Here is a 19,481-nt window from a genome sequence, read left to right as displayed (position 1 = left end):
CGCTCGGGACGTCGCCAGTCTCGCCCGGCCCGGCTGGGACCCCACCCACCGTCATCCCGGTTGCGGGTGGGGAGCCCACAATTTGTCCTCCTAGAGGAAAGGAGTCAGAATCACTGCGATCCACGCTAGTTTGGCCTCTCCAGCGAGCGTGTGTACATCCGCACTGACACACACCCACTTCAGCCGCTCAGGCTTTCACGGATTCATGTTCCATTCATTGAACACTTAGGTTTGGACACCTCCCATCTGCCTTCAGGCACTCTCCTATGTCTTGAGGATGGGCTGGGAGAACCAGAAAGACAGTTCGTTCTATTCCTGTGGAGTTTACTTTCTGGTGTGGGAAGCAGAAAGATAAATAGCCAAAAGAACCAGAGAAATACCATCTAGTGATGAAGGCCAGGCAGAGAATTAAGCTAGGGTGCTGGGTTAGACAGCCACAGGTGGCTGCTTTAGCTGGGGGTGGGAAGGGGATTTTTTGAGCTAAGATCTCGGCTTCCAGACAGAAGGGAGACCAAAGGCAAAGGCCCTGCAGGGAGGAGCTTGTGCAGCATAAAAACAAATGAAGCCAGAGTTTCTGGAGCACAGGGGGCGATAGTGTCTAAGGTGCACGCATGCATGCTAAGTCGCTTCAGTCTCTGTCCAACTCTTCACCTATGAACTGTAGCCAGCCAGGCTCCTCTGTCCATGGGGATTGTCCAGGCAAGAATACTGGAGTGGGCTGCCATGCCCTCCTCCAAGGCATCTTCTCGATCCAGGGATCGAAGTCAAGGCTCTTATGTCTCCTTCATTGGCAGGCGGGTTGTTCACCACCAGCACCACCTGGGAAGCCCAGAGTCCAGGGTAGGTGTTGGCAAACCCAGATCATTTAAGTCCTTGGGAGGCCGAGGTCAGGATGAGACTTTATTCCAACTGACACAGAAATAACTGGGCAGTTCTAACAGGTTATACGGAGAAGGCGATAGCACCCCACTCCAGTACTCTTGCCTGGAAAATCTCATGGATGGAGGAGCCTGGTGGGCTGCAGTCCATGGGGTCTCGAAGAGTCGGACACAAGTAATCGACTTCACTTTCACTTTTCACTTTCATGAATTGCAGAAGGAAATGGCAACACACTCCAGTGTTCTTGCCTGGAGAATCCCAGGGATGGGGGAGTCTGGTGGGCTGCCGTCTATGGGGTTGCACAGAGTTGGACACGACTGAAGCGACTTAGCAGCAGCAGCAGGTTATAGGGAGAAGGCAATGGCACCCCACTCCAGTACTCTTGTCTGGAAAATTCCAAAGATGGAGGAGCCTGGTGGGCTGCAGTCCATGGGGTCGCTAAGAGCCGGACACGACTGAGAGACTTCACTTTCACTTTTCACTTTCATGCATTGCAGAAGGAAATGGCAACCCACTCCAGTGTTCTTGCCTGGAGAATCCCAGGGATGAGGGAGTCTGGTGGGCTGCAGTCCATGGGGTCGCGAAGAGCCGGCCACGACTGAAGTGACTTAGCAGCAGCAGCAGGTTGTAGGGAGCAGGAGTGGAAACAGGGGACCCTTTAGAGGCTGTTGCAGGGTGAAAAGGTGACATTGATGTGGACTAAAGTGATAGCAGTGGGGCTGGAGAAAAGTTGGCAGACAGACTCGATGAGGGCAGACGGACCAGGAGAGGAGCATTTTATGAATGAGGAAAGTGAGGCAAAGGGAACTAAAGTAACTTGCATCATAAACAATACATGGAATCAACAGTGCTTAAGGACACACACTAGTATATAGCTGATCTTGAAGTCAAGCTCATGGGGAAAACCACACTCTTTCCATCAAGCTCTACTGCCTTTCTGGCATGAAGAAGAACCCAAGGAGGCCTCTTGGCTTTTGCCACGTGACAGTTCCTCCTTCACGTGCGTATCTGGAATTGTCACCAGGAGACATACAGAAAAGCTTAGGCTGTTCCATTCCTGAGATAACTTGTAGAAATTATACGATGGAAAAGGGCAGGAAGTCTTTGATCTTCATGGCTTGCATTATGTCAGGAAGATGTTTGCAAGTCTGCTGCTGGGTTCTATCTCTTCTAGAGAATAGAGAATCTCTTTTCACTGGTTGCCCCAAATGAGAAAGAAAAAGTTCTAATTGGGCATTTTGGTAGGCGTCTTCAAAAATGACTTCCCTTGGACTTTCCTGGTGGTCCACTGGCTGGGAGCCCATATACCAACGCAGTGAACGTGGGCTCAGTCCCTGGTCTGGGAAGATTCCACATGCCATGGGGCAAACTGCAAGCCCACGGGCCACACCTACTGAGCCCATGTGCTCTAAAGCCCGTTCTCCACCACAGGAGAAACCACCACAAGGGAAGCGACTGCGATGAGAAGCCCACACACCCCAACTAGAGAGTAGCTGCCACTCACCACAACACCGCAACTAGCGAAGGCCGACCCAGCACAGCCACAAGAAAATTAAAATAAATAAATACAAATTTTAAAGAATAAACATTATTTTTAAAAAATGGCTTCCCTTGAGGCGAGGCAGGAGCTAGTAACTCATTTCTAACAAAGGGAATACAGCAAAAGTGTACTCTAAAATATTTGTCATTTTAGAGATCAGGTTATAAAAGATGGTGATTTCCATCTTGCTCAACCTCTTCTGATCACTTACTCACTCTGATGAAGCCACCTGCTGTGTTGTGAGTTGCCCAGTGGAGAGGCCAGTGTGGCAAGAATTGAGGGTGGCCTCCAGGCAATAGCCAGGGAGGAACTAAAGCCCTCAGATTAACAATCTGTGGGGAACTAAATCCTGCCACTAATCAAGTAGTCATGTAAGCAAACAAAAAGACAACACAAAAGAGAGATTCACAGGGACTCCAGGAATTATTAAGTTGGGTTTTCCCTCCTATGAGAAGTCAGGGAGGGCTTCCTGAGGAAGTAACATTTGAGCTGGAAATGGAAAGATGCCTAGATGAGTTTAGGCAACCAAGAGAAGGAAGAGCACTTTTGATGTGGGAAATAGCAGCTGCAAAGGCCCCATGGCAAGAGGGAGCCTGGCAAGAATGAGACTGAGAGAAGGCAAATGTGTTGAAGATCCCAGAGCAAAGGGGAGTTTGGTGGGAGATGAATCTGCGAGAGGGACACAGGGCCCCATGCAGGATCTCATGGGTCTTTGTCTGAAGCACAACAGGGAGCCACTGAAAGATTTTAAAGTAGATTTCCTATGGTAAAAGTCAGAACCAGTCTGACTATAGCAAGCCTGGGACTTTTAAATATGTTTGCACAATGGATTTTTCCAAAGGAGGGTGTTGGAAATTAGAGGAAACAAAAAGTGCCCTCCAAACTGAAAAGGTATCTTGAGAATGGAAAACAAGGTAGGCAGCTCCATATAATCAACGGATAAGTTTATTATAAGGTAACTTACAGGGTAGAATCAAGTGGACAGAGATCCAGAAGCATTTGCAGCTGCACTTTGAACCTTCAAGAGGCCACTGAGACAATTTTATAGTTAACCTAGGGTTTAGGGATACATGCTTGGAAACAGGAAGTGCATTCCTAAGTCAAGATTTATGAATGCGTAACTAGTTTTTGCAGGAACCAAGAGTACATCAGCAAAGGTCTTCGTCGTTTGGAGGCTAACAAAGCATAGAGGCCACCTGGACCTAAAAATCACTGATGACAGAGAAGAGATTTATTACACAGAACAGCCATAGGTAGGGTGAGCAGAAGGACAGAAGGAACTGTACAGACCCAAGATGGCCTCAGTTATGCTAACAACCATACAGAGCAGTTCAGACAGATTTGGGAACCATGGAGATGATCATATGGACACTAAGAATTATGATAATGAAACTACAAACTTGGGAAACTGGGTTTTCCAAACCAAATAGAATTGGTTCTATAGGAGCTTCAAGTAGGCTGAACTGAAGAAAGGTGCTGGAAACCACATTAGTACAAAACAAAGGGTCTGATGTTTGAAAAGGTTACCTTCCCTGTGTATGTATGAAACTCAGGGACTGTGACGTGCAACTTCCCAGGATCCAGATAGATTCCTGAGAGCAGAGTCCAAGAGAGGTTTTTCAAAGAGACGCCGAAGCTTTCCGGAAATAGCCGAAGAGCTGAGAGGTGGCGCCACCAAAGCCAACCGCAAGAGTCACGAAGGGCTTCCGGAAAGAGCCGAGAAGTGGAAAGAGCGGTTCACCGAGAGCTGCCGAGGGTGTACGGAAATAGCCGAAGAGCCGAGTGGCGAGATCAGGCGGCTCAGAAAAGAGCCGAAAGGTTGGGAGGAGGAACCACTTCCAGGAGGCAAAAGGGTCGGCATTAGAGAGGCCGAAGAGGTCCGAGAACTTTCGGAGCGAGCCGAAGCAGCCCCGACAGTTTCCGGAGGCGGCCGAAGAGCTCCGAGCGGCGACGCGGAAACGCGAACATGGCGGCGGCCGACGCTGCTGCTTCTAAGCCGAACGAGGATCTGGCGCCCGCGGCCGAAGCGCTGGCCGCAGCCCGGGAGCGGAACAGCCGCTTCCTGAGCGGCCTGGAGCTGGTGAAGCAGGGCGCCGAGGCGCGCGTGTTCCGCGGCCGCTTCCAGGGTCGCGCGGCCGTGGTGAAGCACCGCTTCCCCAAGGGCTACCGGCACCCGACGCTGGAAGCGCGGCTCAGCCGGCGGCGGACGGTGCAGGAGGCCCGGGCGTTGCTCCGCTGTCGCCGCGCAGGTAAGACGGCCCAGCTTGGGGATGCGGGGGACCCCCGAGGCTCCGGGGCCCGGGCGACGCAAGTGAGGGGCTCCCCTGCGCTGCGGGGTGGTGGGGGAGGGCGAGATTTGACTCAGTTTCTCTGTTTGTACCTTCTTCACGGCTTTCCATTAAGAAATGTCTTCCTTTCATCCTTCTTTTCATTAACTCTTAAGAAGCCACTTGACGTTGTAACGACGAGCATTTGTCCCGGAGCTCTTGGCGCCTGGTTCAGTTCCCGACTCTGCCACCTTTACTCAACGTTGAGCGTGTGTTTTAACTGCCCCGAGCCTCAGTTTCCCCATCTGTACAATCTCAACTTTCGATCACTGTTAGTTACTTTTAAGAAGCAGATGTAGTTACAAGTACTTGCGCAGGAGCCAGGGTCTCTGGGTTCACACAGTCTAGTTCAGTTCAGTCGTGTCCGACTCTTTGCGACCCCATGGACTGCAGCATGCCAGGCTTCCCTGTCCATCCATCACCAACTCCCAGAGCTTGCTCAAACTCATGTCCATTGAGTCGGTGATGCCATCCAACCACCTCTTTCTCTGTTGTCCCCTTCTCCTGCCTTCAGTCTTTCCCAGTATCAGCGTCTTTTCAAATGAGTCAATTCTTCACATCAGGTGGCCAAAGTGTTGGCGTTTCAGCTTCAGCATCAGTCCTTCCAGTGAATATTCAGGACTGATTTCCTTTAGGATGGACTGGTTGGATCTCCTTGCAATGCAAGGGACTCTCAAGAGTCTTCTCCAACACCACAATTCAAAAGCATCAATTCTTTGGCGCTTAGCTTTCTTTATAGTCCAGCTCTCACATCCGTACATGACTACTGGGAAAACCATAGCCTTGACTAAACACTGTTTTGCACCATGACCATAAACCTTTGCCTCTGTTGAGAAACAAAGTTCAGAGGGGAGAAGTAACTTGCTCAAGGTTACACAGTTAGTAAGCTTTCACCCCCTATCCCTCTGACTCAGAAACACTGGCTTTTCACTTTTACACTTTCTACCTTTGTTTCTTTCACTGGTGATTTTTTAGGCATCAACTGTACACCAAGACGTTGTTAGGTGCTGGGAGATCTGGAAGAAATTCAGTTGCCAACAAGCACACTGTCTCTGCCCTTGCTTGGATTTGCAAAGTTATGCATGCGTTCGTATTTCCTATTTTCACCCTTTCCAGGAGCTTAGTTCTCTTAAGCAGGGATCCCGGTTGCTTTGTTTTCTGCTGTATCTCTACACATTTGTCTCTAGTATCTCGAAGTGTCTTGAGTGTGATTGACATTCAGTAAAGAGTCATTGAATCTTCAAATTCAGTGAAGTTATTGGATTATTGGTAGTACTGTTTTCATGTTATAGAAGCAGAAATGGAGGCTTAGAGAAATGCATGTGACTTTACAGATACACAGTTAATAAGGAAGGGAGCTGGGATTTGAACTTGTCCTCCCTCTCTGTATTCCCTGGTGGCTCAGAGGTTAAAGCATCTGCCTCCATTGTGGGAGACCCGGGTTCGATCCCTGGGTCGCGAAGATCCCCTGGAGAAGGAAATGGTAACCCACTCCAGTATTCTTGCCTGGAGAATCCCATGGACGGAGAAGCCTGGTAGGTACAGTCCACGGGGTCACAAAGAGTCAGACACGACTGAGCGACTCACTTTCTTTCCTCTCTGTAAAGATTCGTCTCTAGGCCAGCACGCTGCTTGGTCTCCTGCTTCTGTCCTTGTCAGGAAACTGCTTTCATATGTTTGAACATATAACTAATGGTGCTTACCCTTCTGGCTGTTTACTTTGATTTGTATTTTAGGGAAGAAGTATCAGAGAAGGCAATGGCACCCCACTCCAGCACTCTTGCCTGGAAAACCCCGTGGATGGAGGAGCCTGGTGGGCTTCAGTCCATGGAGTCGCTAAGAGTCGGGCAGGACTGAGCAACTTCACTTTCACTTTTCACTTTCATGCATTGGACAAGGAAATGGCAACCCACTCCAGTATTCTTGCCTGGAGAATCCTAGGATTGGGGGAGCCTGGTGGGCTGCTGTCGGTGGGGTTGCACAGAGTTGGACACGACTGAAGTGACTTAGCAGCAGCAGCAGCATGACAGGGAAAGTGAAAGTTGCTCAGTTGTGTCTGACTCTTTGTGACCCCATGAACTCTAGTCCATGGAATTCTTCAGGCCAGAATACTGGAGCGGGTAGCCTGTTCCCTTCTCCAAGGGATCTTCCCAGCCCAGGGATCAAAACCAGGTCTCCCACATTGCCAGCGGGTTCGTGACCAGCTGAGTCACCAGGGAAGCCTGAGAATATTTGAGTGGGTAGCCTGTCCCTTCTCCTTTGGATCTTCTGACCCAGGAATTGAACTGGGGTCTCCTGCATTGCAGATGGATTCTTTACCAGCTGAGCTACCAGGGAAGCCCAAATATGACAAATGAAGTTCAGTCACAGTGGGTAGAAGGGAGGAGGGAGCCCTGGCTGTGCTGACCTTAGCTGGGGTGGTCTAAGCATAGTCCGGCAGGAGAAACTTCCAGAGAAGGAAAGCTGTACCCTTCTGCAGCATTCCTAAATCTTTTCCCCAAAATGTTCAGATACACACTGGAAAATTTTTCTGACTGAGCTAGAAAATTAAGCTATTAAGAAAAAAAAAAAAAGTATCTAATTCAATGACCCCTTATATCTTGGTTACAGGAATATGTGCCCCAGTAGTCTTTTTTGTGGACTATGCTTCCAACTGCTTATTTATGGAAGAAATCGAAGGCTCAGTGACTGTTCGAGATTATATTGAATCCACTCTGGAGACTGAAAAATCTCCCCAAAGTCTCCTGGACTTAGCCAGGACCATCGGGCAGGTTTTGGCTCGAATGCACGACGAAGACCTCATTCATGGTGATCTCACCACATCCAACATGCTCCTGAAACCCCCCCTGGAGCAGCTGAACATTGTACTCATAGACTTTGGGCTGAGCTTCGTTTCAGCACTTCCGGAAGACAAGGGAGTTGACCTGTATGTCCTAGAGAAGGCCTTCCTCAGTACCCATCCCAACACCGAGACTGTGTTTGAAGCCTTTCTGAAGAGCTACTCCGCCGCCTCCAGAAAGTCCAAACCAGTGTTAAAAAAATTAGATGAGGTGCGCCTCAGAGGGAGAAAGAGATCCATGGTGGGCTAGAAGAATCACTGTGTGACAGCCACAGGCAGGACACTGTTCACGGTACATTTGAAGGAAGGCTATGAGTATGAGATCCTACCTAAATAAAGATGATCAGGTAATTTTAAGTGCTGCGATTGTGCTTGTTAGGCATTATCACCTGCCGTTGGCTGTTCTCACTCTGTATATGTCTGGCAGAACTGGGCATTCAGAAGAAATCTCAGGCTTTCTCTGCAGTTGTAAGGCATACACCTCAGATTGAAGGGCGTGACGTTACAAAATGCTGAACCACATACTGAACCAGTGAACCACACTGAACCACTTTTCAGTCCTTCTGGTGAGACAAGGACAGAACCTCAGTTGGTGGCTGTGTATCTTTATTAGCTCTCTAACCCAGCCTTTTTTGTTGCTGTGTTCATGACATATTCCTCTTGAAACCAGTACAGTGGGATGCAACCAGCATATTAAAAAATGAAATGGAATCAGAGATTAGAAAATGTTAAAGTGCATTGTATGTAGTATTATAAATATTGTTTTATGAAACTTGTTTCAAATGTGTATATAGACAACAGTACATACTAGGTTTTGGTGTAAAATACAGTTCTTTTTGAGAATATGGTAAAAATGAAAAATGCTGCTTAACTCCATTGACCCTTTAAGAAATGAGATGCTGGCTATGACACGTCTTCAAATTATTACATTATGTATTGGCATTATATCACACTGTTTTTCAAAGAATTCCAAGGCCACAGAGGCTGACCATAATTTTTTCAATGAATATTCTCAACGAGACTGCAGGCTCATTCCCCAGTCTCCTCCTGTACTATACGGCTAATATGGCTAATCTCTGCCTCGTGGCGGGAATGGTTGACCCGTGTGTGCAGGCGTTACGTCAGCAGATACCTAGTGTTCGCTGTGTGCCAGGCCCCGGAGACCGGGGGCGTGAACCACTCGGGAAACAAACTAAGTACCTAAGACGGTTTCAGACAGTGATGAGGGCTGTAAAGGATGCTGAGATCCCAGGTGCCCTCGAGGAATGTGCGTCGCAGGCGAGGGGCAGGAGTGGTCAGAGAAGCCTCTGATGAAGTGACGTTGGCGCTAAGACGCACCAGAGAACCGAGAGATGGCGATGGAGCATGGTGTACCAAGTTGGTAAAGGAGGAACTTCCTTAAGGGACAGCAAGGCCAGTGGGACTGGTTGGCAGCCGAGCAAGGAAAAGCAGAAAGTGAAATCAGAGAAGTGGGTACGCGCTGGGTCATTCTGGGCCTGGTAATGAGGTTGGGTTTTTCTTCTTAACGCAACTCAGGAAGTTTTAAACGGAGCATCTGATCTGTGTTGTGAAAGGATGGCATCAGTAGAGGAAAGACTGTACGGAGTCAGAGTGAAGGCAAGAGAGCAGCGAGAAGGTTGAGCCTGTGATGATGGTCGACAGGTGGATGGTAAGCTACGTGACACGCTGGCCTGCAGCTGGGGGAGGTGTCGGTAGCAACAGGGAGGCAAAAACTGGCCTCTGCAGGCGGGGAGAAGGAGATAACCAGAGACTGGAGAGATGTTTGCCTGTTCCCAGGAGGCACATTCCATCTTCTTCCTCAGTCCAGGCTGGGAAACAAGGGTGAACAAGCCTTCCTGGGGGGGATCAGTGGATTCTCCTAGTTCAGTGTCTCACAGAGGCCAGGCTAGGGAACGCTCTGCGATCCCAGATCCCTCGACCTCCACAAGGGGACGGCCTGTGCTTTGCATCAGTGAGCCAACAGCACCAGCAGCCTTGTGTGAATTCCCCCTGGAATCCCCCCGCCCCCCAGACAGGGGTTCAAACCTCCATTTTACAGATAAGGAAACACTAAGCAACGTGGCCTATGATGTGCTAGGATCGCAGTAAGCGACAGAGCTGGGATTCAAGCTCCCATTTGCAACATCAGTTAACTGTATTGAGCAGTTAGGTTCTTTGTGTACATCGCCCCATCTTCAAGGGAAGGCAGTGAGGCACAGAGTAACTCAGCCTTGCTCCAGGTCACACAGTGAGTGAGTGGCAGAGCAGGGCAAGGTGCTGACATAGAGGTGTCCCGCAGATTCAGACACAGGCCACATCTGGAGAACTGGCTGGGCCATGGGCCACGGAATGCAGTTACCCAAGCCCGGCCTGGCGAGTGGCCCATGCAGGCGTGCTCCTGAACCGTCTGAGCTGCCCTCGGGGAGGTGGGCGCGCTGGTAAGGCCCGTGGGCTGTAGTCTCTGCTGTAACTGAGGAGTCGGCCTGGATCCTGATGCCGCTTCCCTTACGATTTCCTTTAAACAGACAGGCGCCTGGTTGTGGCCCATAGTTTGCCAGGTTGATTTGTTTAAAATATCACATTAAAATATTTGTCTCAGTTACTGAGTCTTGGGGACCCTAGGCAAGCACTGCTCTGGCCTTGCACTCATCCTTAACTCCTAACCCCGCCGTCACCAACCGATGGAGACCCTGACTGAGTGAGTGCCCATGTCCTTATAAGGGCCTGCCCCCAACCCTCTTTTTGAGAACTAGGAATCTCCTCTTGTGTCCTGAGTTCAGGGCCCAGCAATTCCAAAGGACCCAATTCCCCTTTCCCTGAACCCAGTGGAGTGGCTCTCCTTTGCCACCAGAGGTCGCAAGTTTCTGTCATTCTGGGTGCAAAGAAGTTAAACTTCCTACCCTTCCAGCCTCCCTTCCTCACTGTAAAAGGGGGCAGAGCAAATTCATTACTGTTTCTGCCCTCGCCACCCAGCATCCATTTCCTGATCTTCGCAGGAAACACCTTGCCCAGAGTCATCAGCCTGTACGGTAGAGGTTGTGCCAGACGTCTGTTGCCTCCTAAAAGCCAACCCCCTTAATCCTTGTGGACAATTCCTCGATTTGTCCAGGTATTTACTAGGTGCAGGTGGCTCCAGGAAAGTTAAGCTCAGTCCCTGAGATAGGGGTGGGTGTGTGACCTTTTTCTGGCCAATAAGACAGAAGAGAAAAGCTTTGGAGTTTGCTCTGGGGGAAGAGTTTGCATCTTACAGAAGGTGAGAGGAGTATGAGAATTCTAAGTTCTGACTCCAACACACCCCCATCAACAATGTCTGCTTTTATTTCTTCATTACATTTTTTAAATGGATCATCAGTTTTATTCCCCTAGTTCCGTGAAAGCAATGTAAATTTACAAGTGATTTGTACACTTTGCTGAAGAATTCACTTAATGCTCTAGTTCCCTTATCTTTTGACTTCTTCTCCTCAGAAGGAAATGACAGCCCACTGCAGTATTCGTGCCTGGAAAATTCCACGGACAGAGGAGCCTGGCAGGCTAGAGCCCATGGGGCTCCAAAGAGTTGGACACGACTGCGCAACTAACACTTTCACTTTACTCTCCAGTTACTCTCTTGCGTTTTGACCACTGGCCGTAGGAGTCGGGGCTTAGAAGAGAACTATGCCTTGAACAAATAGCTGTTTGGTATGGTAATTTGTTTTCCTGCTTGCCCTTTCAGTCCACTCCCATTTCTCCAAACACAGAATCAAAGTTTGAGATTTAAGCCCTTAAAGCTGTAGGAATTCCTGTCGGCTTTTTTGCAGAGGCATTACTTGGGATCTGAATGGTAGGGAGGCTCCTTGTGGAAGGTGGTTAGGAACCCAAAGCCAACTGTTCACATAAAGACAGCAACACAAAAGCTCCAGTCCTGTCCTCGAGAGGAATTACCTGGCACTGGTGTTACCGTCTGGCTCTGCTGTGTACATGTGTCCTTGGAATTAGACCCCAGAAAGGCAGCTCCAACTTTAAATTGCTAAAACCTGTTGTTGTTCAGTCACTAAGTCATGTCCAACTCTTTGCAACCCCGTGGACTGCAGCACACCAGGCTTCCCTATCTGTCACTGTCTCCTGGAGTTTGCTCAAATTCATGTCCATTGAGTTGATGATGCCATCTAAAACCTTTTGGTGATAGCTCAGTTGGTAAAGAATCCACCCTCAATGCAGGAGAGCCCAGTTTGATTCCTGGGTCAGGAAGATCGGCTGGAGAAGGGATAGACTACCCACCCCGTCCTTGGGCTTCCCTTGTGGCTCTGCTGGTAAAGAATCTGGCTGCAATGCGGGAGACCTGGGTTCAATCCCTGGGTTGGCAAGATCCCCTGGAGAAGGGAAAAGGCTACCCACTCCAGCATTCTGGCCTGGAGAAGTCCATGGATGTGTAGCCCATGGGGTCACAAAGAGTCAGACTCTACTGAGCGACTTCCACTTTCACTTTAATTGCTTTAAGGGGGCAGGGGTATAACGGATCCACTTTAGAGATCTTGAAAGTGGAGAATTTGTCCCACAGAGATTCTTATAAAAGTTAACTGAAATAACTGATAAGGGTTTTTTATGGGCTAACTAGGAAACTGTCGATAGTCAGATCTCAGTAAAACCAGGTTGGTCAGTTTATAGTTCCTTTAGTTTTCTTATTGTCACAAATGTAGTTAATCAAGCCCCCAAAATGAAAATAAATCTGGGAGCCAGAAAAGATAAACACAAGCCCTCATGCATGGTGGCAGGGCACACTGGTTACCCTAACAGGTGCCCTGCAGGAGCCTGGTCACAGCGGTCACTGATGTTGAAGCCCACGGGAGGAATTCCTTTTCCTTTGCCTGTTCCTGACTATTTCAAGAGAAAGTCTCAATTTGGGTCTGTGTGCTTAGATTTCTATTCTTAAGGAATGTCCCTCTCAGAGAGCAAGGGGCCTCGGGTCACACCCCCTTTAGCTGATAAACTGGTTCAGCCCCTCCTGGGCTTGTATTCTTATTTCACAGTTGCCTCCCAATTACAGCAACTGCTAGTAATTTCCCCTTTTTAGAGAATGACGCAAAATCTTTTTTTTTTTTTAATATGTAATTTTAACTCAAAAAATATAAGTAGCAACACAATGTAAACTTCGTGACAGTAGTTCTGGAATGTCTGAAGTCTGAGATGGAGTCAGTTAGGCCAAGCTTGCCTCAGCTTTCCGTATAAGTGCAGTATCCAGATTGCTCTGAGGACCCAGGTGTCCAAAGCCAACTGATGCCATTAGTATTGGACGAAGTTTCCTATTTTACCTGAACAGAGACAAATGATTCTGATCTACTTTAATGAAATTTGGGAAAAACCAGCTGAGGCAGGCCCCATCATGTCCAGATTTGAAGGTGTTTGGGGGGATTAATGAAACATACCAGAAATATTTGTTTTTCTTTCCCCCCAAGCAAGTGTAATGGTTGTCAAAGTGTTGATGCTAATTTAGATCCTGATTACATATTGTGAAGCCTTAAATTCTGCTTCATTAGTTGTAGCACTGGTAGCTGTTTTGCACAATATTGCACGCTAAGCTGCAGGCAGCCTGACAACAAATACTGGAGGAAAGAGAATTTTAAAAACCAGCTTGATGAACCATTGTCCGTTAAGAACTTGAGCAAACATTAAAACCCTGAGGCTTTTGCAGGCAGACCCTCAGCAATGGCCTTCCAGAAGAATATTTCCTAGCTGACTGTTTGAGATGACAACTCATTGGTGGTGTTTTGCTGACATTTTCAGTTATGCAGACAAGCTCTGTGATGAATAGCATTACCAAAACTAATAAAGCCCCCCCCCAAAATTACAATGATTTGAAACCCTGAATTTTTACTAGCAAAAGTAAATCCTGTTCACAAGAACACAGCAATTAGCCCTTGCCCTCCCCCCACCACCACCACCACAAACCCTACATCCTATTAATAAAGCCAACCCAAAATGTGTCATTTAAAAGAATTAGGCTTTCAGGTCCACAATTGAAGAGTTCATCAAGGCTTTGCAGCTGGAGGGAATTTAAAAATTCTCACTTTCCAAAAATATCTGACAGTCAAGGGCCAGGAAACTAAGGTAACACTGATCCTCATGGGTGTGTGTGAGTGGGTGGCCTACGCTCCCACGAAGGGGCTGGTGCCAGCTGCCATTTTTGACTGGACCAGTGACTCTTTAAACCCGAGCTTGAGCAGGACGGCCGACATGCCCGCACTGCTTGAAACAACCATGTAACACATGCCCCAGGAGATTAATGAGATTCCAGTGTGCAGCGACACGCCAAGAGCACCATATTTTTGAAAAGTCTTTCAGCTGCTGCGACGTGCTTTGCTTTTTCTTCCCTGTACTGTTGATGTTGCCTCCTGTTGTAGCAGTGACTTTGCTGGGGTCCTGGTGGCCATGGCAGTTCCCAAAAGGGGCAGTGGTGCCCAGGAGCTAGGTGGCACAAGACTGGACCTGGGCACTTGCTTTGCCCGCAAGACTCAGCAGCGCAGCAGCCCAGCCATGTTGTGCAGCCTGGCATGGGTGCCTGTGCAGCTGCCCACTGTGTGAACAATGCCTGCTTTTAAATGCAGTGGTGAACGAGGTTAAACCAGTGGCCTGAGATCCGGCCCACTCAGCGCCTGGCCCATCTCTCCACTAACTTCCTCTCTGAATTTAGGAAAAATCCCAGGCTTCTCTGGCCCTCCGTTTCCCCATCTGTAAAATGAAGGTTCTCATCTGGATCGGACTGGTTGTTGTACCTGTAGACATGTTTGATGGGTCCATGGAGTGTTTGTCTTTTTGGTTGCCAGTGTTAAATGATTAGGATGGTTTCATAGCAACATCCAGATATCTGACTTCTCTGGAAACATCATCAGGAGATCCAGCCACACTGGACCCTCATTCCAGCACTTCCCCTTTTGAGTGAGGAGGGCTTGTGTGTGCCAGCTTACGCCAGTCCCCACCCTGCCCTATTGCCCCTTGGCTCTGAGGCTGGCTGCTGGCCACAATTAACCCCATGCTCATCCTGCTCTTCTCATGATGCAGTTAAGAGGAGAGTGAAGCATTTCTTACTTGCAGACCTTCTCCCCCTCGTGCTGTTCATCCCTGTAAGTATTGAATTTGCAGCCCCCAGATAAGCTGGTCTCTATCTTTTTCCAGGGATTGCACCAGCAGCTCCAAATGCAGTCTGTTAAAAAAAAAACTCCTGGTTCCAGCCCTTGGTCTCTGCTCCCACCCAGCTTCCCATCATAGGAAATGACTCCCCTTGACTCCTCTCTCTCATCCTCACACCCCGTTCCCCAACCCAGCAGTGAATCCTCTTAGCTTTACTTCCAGAATGTAATCGGGAAGCTGGGAGAGTGGCTCCCCTTGGAGGAGGGGTAGAGACATGGAACAGGCTTCTGGGGGCTTCTGCGGGGGGAGGGGTAAGTTCCATTTCTCCGTCTTGACGCTGGTTACTTGGGTGGATTTGTTGTAAAACTTCATCCAACTGCACGCACACTTAGAATAAATGAATCTTTCTCTTGGAAAAAAAAAAGTGAAAGTGTTAGTTGCTCCATTGTGTCCAGCTCCTTGCAATCCCATGCACAGTAGCCCACCAGGCTCCTCTGTCCATGAAATTCTCCAGGCACGAATATTAAGTGGGTAGCCGTTCACTTCTTCAGGGGATCTGCCAGAAATTATGAATATACATTGGCTAGCAAAAGTAAATCCTATTCATGAGGACACAGAAATTAGCTCCTGTGCCCCCACCCAGCACACCCCACCTCAACCACAAAACCTACATCCTGTTACTTGGACCTTCTCCTCTTTTGTTTGAACCATTCTGGCCGTCTCCTCACCACACTCCCTGCTTCTGCCTCACCCGCTTTGGTCTTGTTCCCACACAGAAGCCTAGGGAATCCTGTTCAAGGCCATTTGATATCATGTCACTCATTCCTCTGTCCAAAACACTCCAGGGTTGCCACCTCCCTCAGGGCCAGAGACCCACCTGCACCCACCCTCACCCTGTTGCCTTTCTGACCCCCTCTTCTCACTTGGGTCAGTCACGCAGTTCTTCCAATAGGCAGTCGTTGGAGGAACTGTCTTCCGATGACTCGGGGCCACTGTACTTGCTGTTCCCTTTGCCTGCCACACTGTTCCTCCCACCTCCTCACGTGGCCACCGCCTTCGCTTCCTTCCAGTCTCTCCCAGACTCCACTTGGTCTTCCGGGAGGATCCTGTGCAGAAGGTGCCCCATTGCCTCCCCAGCTTTGTCTCCAACCCATTCACGAGCACCTGCTCCCATTTCCATTCACTTGCTCGTTTGCCTCTTGGCCACCCTGGGGGCCAAGGTGGTGTTTGCTTTGTTGCTCCAGCCCTGGTTTTTGCGCTGGCGCCTGGAAGGTAGTGGGTGCTCGGTAAACATTTACTGAATTGAATTCCCTCATACAAGCCCAGCCTAGATGTTGGAGAAAAAAAAATCAAGGAGCCAGTGCACTTTCCTACCACTCTGTCAAACACACACACACACACACACACACACACACACACACACACACACACACACACACACACACACACCCCCACCTACCCACAGTCTTCCCTGCTGGAGGCAAAGCAGAGTAGGGTCCTGGCCTGCGGCTTAGAACAAAAAACAGAACCCTTGGGGGGTTTGGTGCCGATCAAAGGCCTCCGGATGTTTGTAAACCTTGGCTGTCTGCCTGAGATAGAGGGGGTCAGGGGATGGCCCAGAATCCAGGGTTGCTTGCAGCTCCGGGCCAGGGGAGTCCATCGCCTGCCACTTTCCTCACAGTGAGGAAGGCCCTGAGCGGTCAAGCCGCGTGAGCCCCTCCCTCCAGGGCATCTCAAGGGCTGACTTATCCCAACCCCAGCCTCGACCCCACCTGCTGGGCCTGGCTTCAAAGCCAATATTGCTCTTGGAGCTGCAGAGGCTTCGACCAAGTGTCCCACTGAGATGCTGACCATGGTACCACGGGGCTCAGGAAGGGGAATGGGGGCACACCTTCTGTGCGGGCAGAGTGGGGAGGCTGGTGCCCATACACCCCTCAGAAGACTCTCCCCTCCCCTGCTTTATATTTCTTCACGGTGCTAAGCACCACGTGATGCTGAATATAATGCTGCGTATTTCACGCACGCATCTTGCTGTAGAGCTGCCAAAACAAACGCTCTGTGAGGGCAGAGACTTTTGTTTCATTTGATCCCCACTCTTGTCCCAGCACTGAGAATGATGCCCGGTACACAGGACGCACTCAACTCACATTTGTTGCATGAATGATAGGCATGATTTTGGTTGATGTTCACAGTAATACAATACAGTGACTTAAAGCATGTTCAACTATTCAGCAGTTGACTGAGCCTCTGCTATGTCCCAGGCACTGGGACTGTGGCAGGGCGCGATCTGGACTTCTTGTTCTCACGGGGCTTCATCTAGGAAGAATTTCAAATGGTGAGTCATGCTGTGAAGGATTTCACAGGGGATTTTATACAGAGGGAGAGTTGTCAAGTTGAGGAACGCTGTGTTTCACTAAATTAGGTAGTCACAGAGGCCCCACTGAGGAGGTGATGTCTGAATTGAGACCTGAGTGAGGAGAAGGAAGCGGCCACTGTGAGGGATGGTAGGAAGGAGTAGGGGAAGAGAGATGCAGTCAGAGGGAGCAGTCAGTGCAAGAACTTGGCGTGTTCAAGGAGCAGGAAGAAGGTCACAAAGAGGGTGGCACCCGGTGGTTGAAGGGAAGGTGGGTAGGACATGGGGTTGAAGTACTCAGCAGGACTCAATTATTCGTGTAAGTGCCCAGCACAGTGCTTGGCACACAGCAGCCCCCTTAATAACTCCCCTGATGACTATAAACAGTGTGTTTACATATATGTGTATTTGTTACAGAGGTTGTTGTCTGCCTGTGTGCAACTTCTGTGCTATACACTCGCCTAATAATTCTCTCCACATCTTTATGAGTTATATACAATTTTTGTTCTCATTTTAGATGAGGAAACCGAAGCCTCGTGGAATTAAATGTCTTGCTCAGGGTTGTACAGCCAGCAAGTGGAACAGCCAGAATTTGAATGTAGCTTCGTCTAATGCAAAGTCATAGGCTCAATAAAGAAAAGAAAGAAAGAAAGTGAAGTCGCTCAGTCATGTCTGACTCTTTGCGACCTCATGGACTGTAGCCCACCAGGCTCCTCAGTCCATGGAATTTTCCAGGCAAGAGTACTGGGGTGGGTTGCCATTTCCTTCTCCAGGGGATCTTCCCAACCCAGGGATTGAACCCAGGTTTCCTGCACTGCAGGCAGATGCTTTACTGTCTGAGCCACCAGGGAAGCCCACAGACTCAATAAGGTAATGGAAGCAGATTATTGTAAGGATGTGGAAAAAGTAAATACATATAAAGTGCTGCAAACTGTGCCCTGCACATAGTAAGTGCAGGATATGTATTTGGTATTATCAATGCTATTATTGGGCTTCCCTTGTGGCTCAGCTGGTAAAGAATCCACCTGCAATGTGGGAGACCTGGGTTTGATCCCTGGGTTAGGAAGATCCCCTGGAGAAGGGAAAGGCTACCTACTCCAGTATTCTGACCTGGAGAATTCCATGGACTGTATGCTATTATTATTAATACATTTGAGCCACCAGATTGAAACATCTGCTCTAATAGAAAATATTTGTACTCTTAATCCCTTAGCTGGTTTCAGAATAAGGGAGCCTGTCCAGGGACACTGGGTCCAGTATACCCTGTCCCAACAGCTTCCACCCAGGCTTTGGGGAATGAACCTGAGTTTCTATGAAGTCAGCTGGTCCAAATCCCTAGGACTAGTTTTTCCCGTTTGGAGCACCCCATCCGCCCACATCCAGTCCTCAAATGTCCAAAGTGCTCCCTGTAGGGCCTTGCAGTCCATCCAAGACCGTCTGATGCTAACCTGGCTAGCACCTTTGATGAAGCCGACTATTGGACTGGCTCAAGGTCAGGTCTCCAACCTGAAAGGACACGGGAGGAGGTTTCATCACAGACTGCAAGGGTCCATTGGGAAATAACTTGGCCTAGGGTTTATGGGAATCACGGCAGCATGCCCTGGGTAGGAAGTGAATACTGCACCTCTGTCTGGGCCTTTCTCTTGTCTTGGCTTGGCTTCCAAAATTTCAGATCTTTGCATCTAATTTTTGGAATTTTGCCATAACCATGCACTCTCCAGAATTACTTAGTATTTTTCTTTGAATTGCTTCACATTGTAAATTTCAATAGATGTAGCTTAAAAGGAGGATTATTTTAAAGTCATGGGCTTTCGGGACTTCCCTGGTGGTCCAGTTGGCCTTGGGGCCAAAAACACAAAATATAAAACAGAAGCAATAATAAATTCAATAAAACTTTAAGAATGGTCTTCATCAAAAAGAAATCGTGGGCTTTAATTAAAAAAAAAAATCACTTGCTCTAAGTCAAAAGTAATTAGAAGAATAAACAAAAAGAAACCAGTGCCGTCAAATCGCAGCAAGATGTCAAAGTCTCTGGTCCTGAAGTCTTCTCAGGCCGTTAGAAAGGGAGTTACCAAGTGATGAGGAGTTAACGGGAGACTGACACCCAGCAGAGACCCTCTCCGTGGGGTAGTGAGTTAAAGAAAGTTGACACAGGAAATGACTTTCACTCTGTGGGATTAAATGTTATTTAAATACCGTCTGTGTGTGTGCATGCTCAATCGTGTCTGACCCCCATGGACTGTAGCCCACCAGGCTCCTCTGTCCGTGGGATTTTCCAGCCAAGAATACTGGAGTGGGTTGCCATGCTCTCCTCCAGGGGATCTTCCCCACACAGGGATGGAACCTGCATCTCTTGCATCTCCTGCATCGGCAGGTGGGTTCTTTACCAGCTGAGCTGTCTAGTGCAACATAAAATGATCTGTGTTTCCTCATGGGTCT

General features: G+C 48.8%; 1 protein-coding gene across 1 annotated transcript; it reads left to right on the top strand.

The window, feature by feature from the left end:
* The first annotated feature begins 2,915 nt into the window (after nt 1-2,915).
* TP53RK (TP53 regulating kinase) lies at nt 2,916-8,439 on the top strand. Its single transcript, XM_010835054.1, has 2 exons — nt 2,916-4,668; nt 7,357-8,439. Exons 1-2 carry the CDS (start codon nt 4,386-4,388, stop codon nt 7,833-7,835), a joined length of 762 nt encoding a protein of 253 aa, XP_010833356.1. The 5' UTR covers nt 2,916-4,385; the 3' UTR covers nt 7,836-8,439.
* The last annotated feature ends 11,042 nt before the right edge of the window (nt 8,440-19,481 follow it).

Source organism: Bison bison, unplaced genomic scaffold (assembly GCF_000754665.1).
Source record: "Bison bison bison isolate TAMUID 2011002044 unplaced genomic scaffold, Bison_UMD1.0 scf7180017864038, whole genome shotgun sequence".
NCBI classification, from domain to species: domain Eukaryota; kingdom Metazoa; phylum Chordata; class Mammalia; order Artiodactyla; family Bovidae; genus Bison; species Bison bison.
The sequence above is the reverse complement of the archived record's forward strand: the minus strand, read 5'-3'. Positions and strand labels throughout refer to the sequence as shown.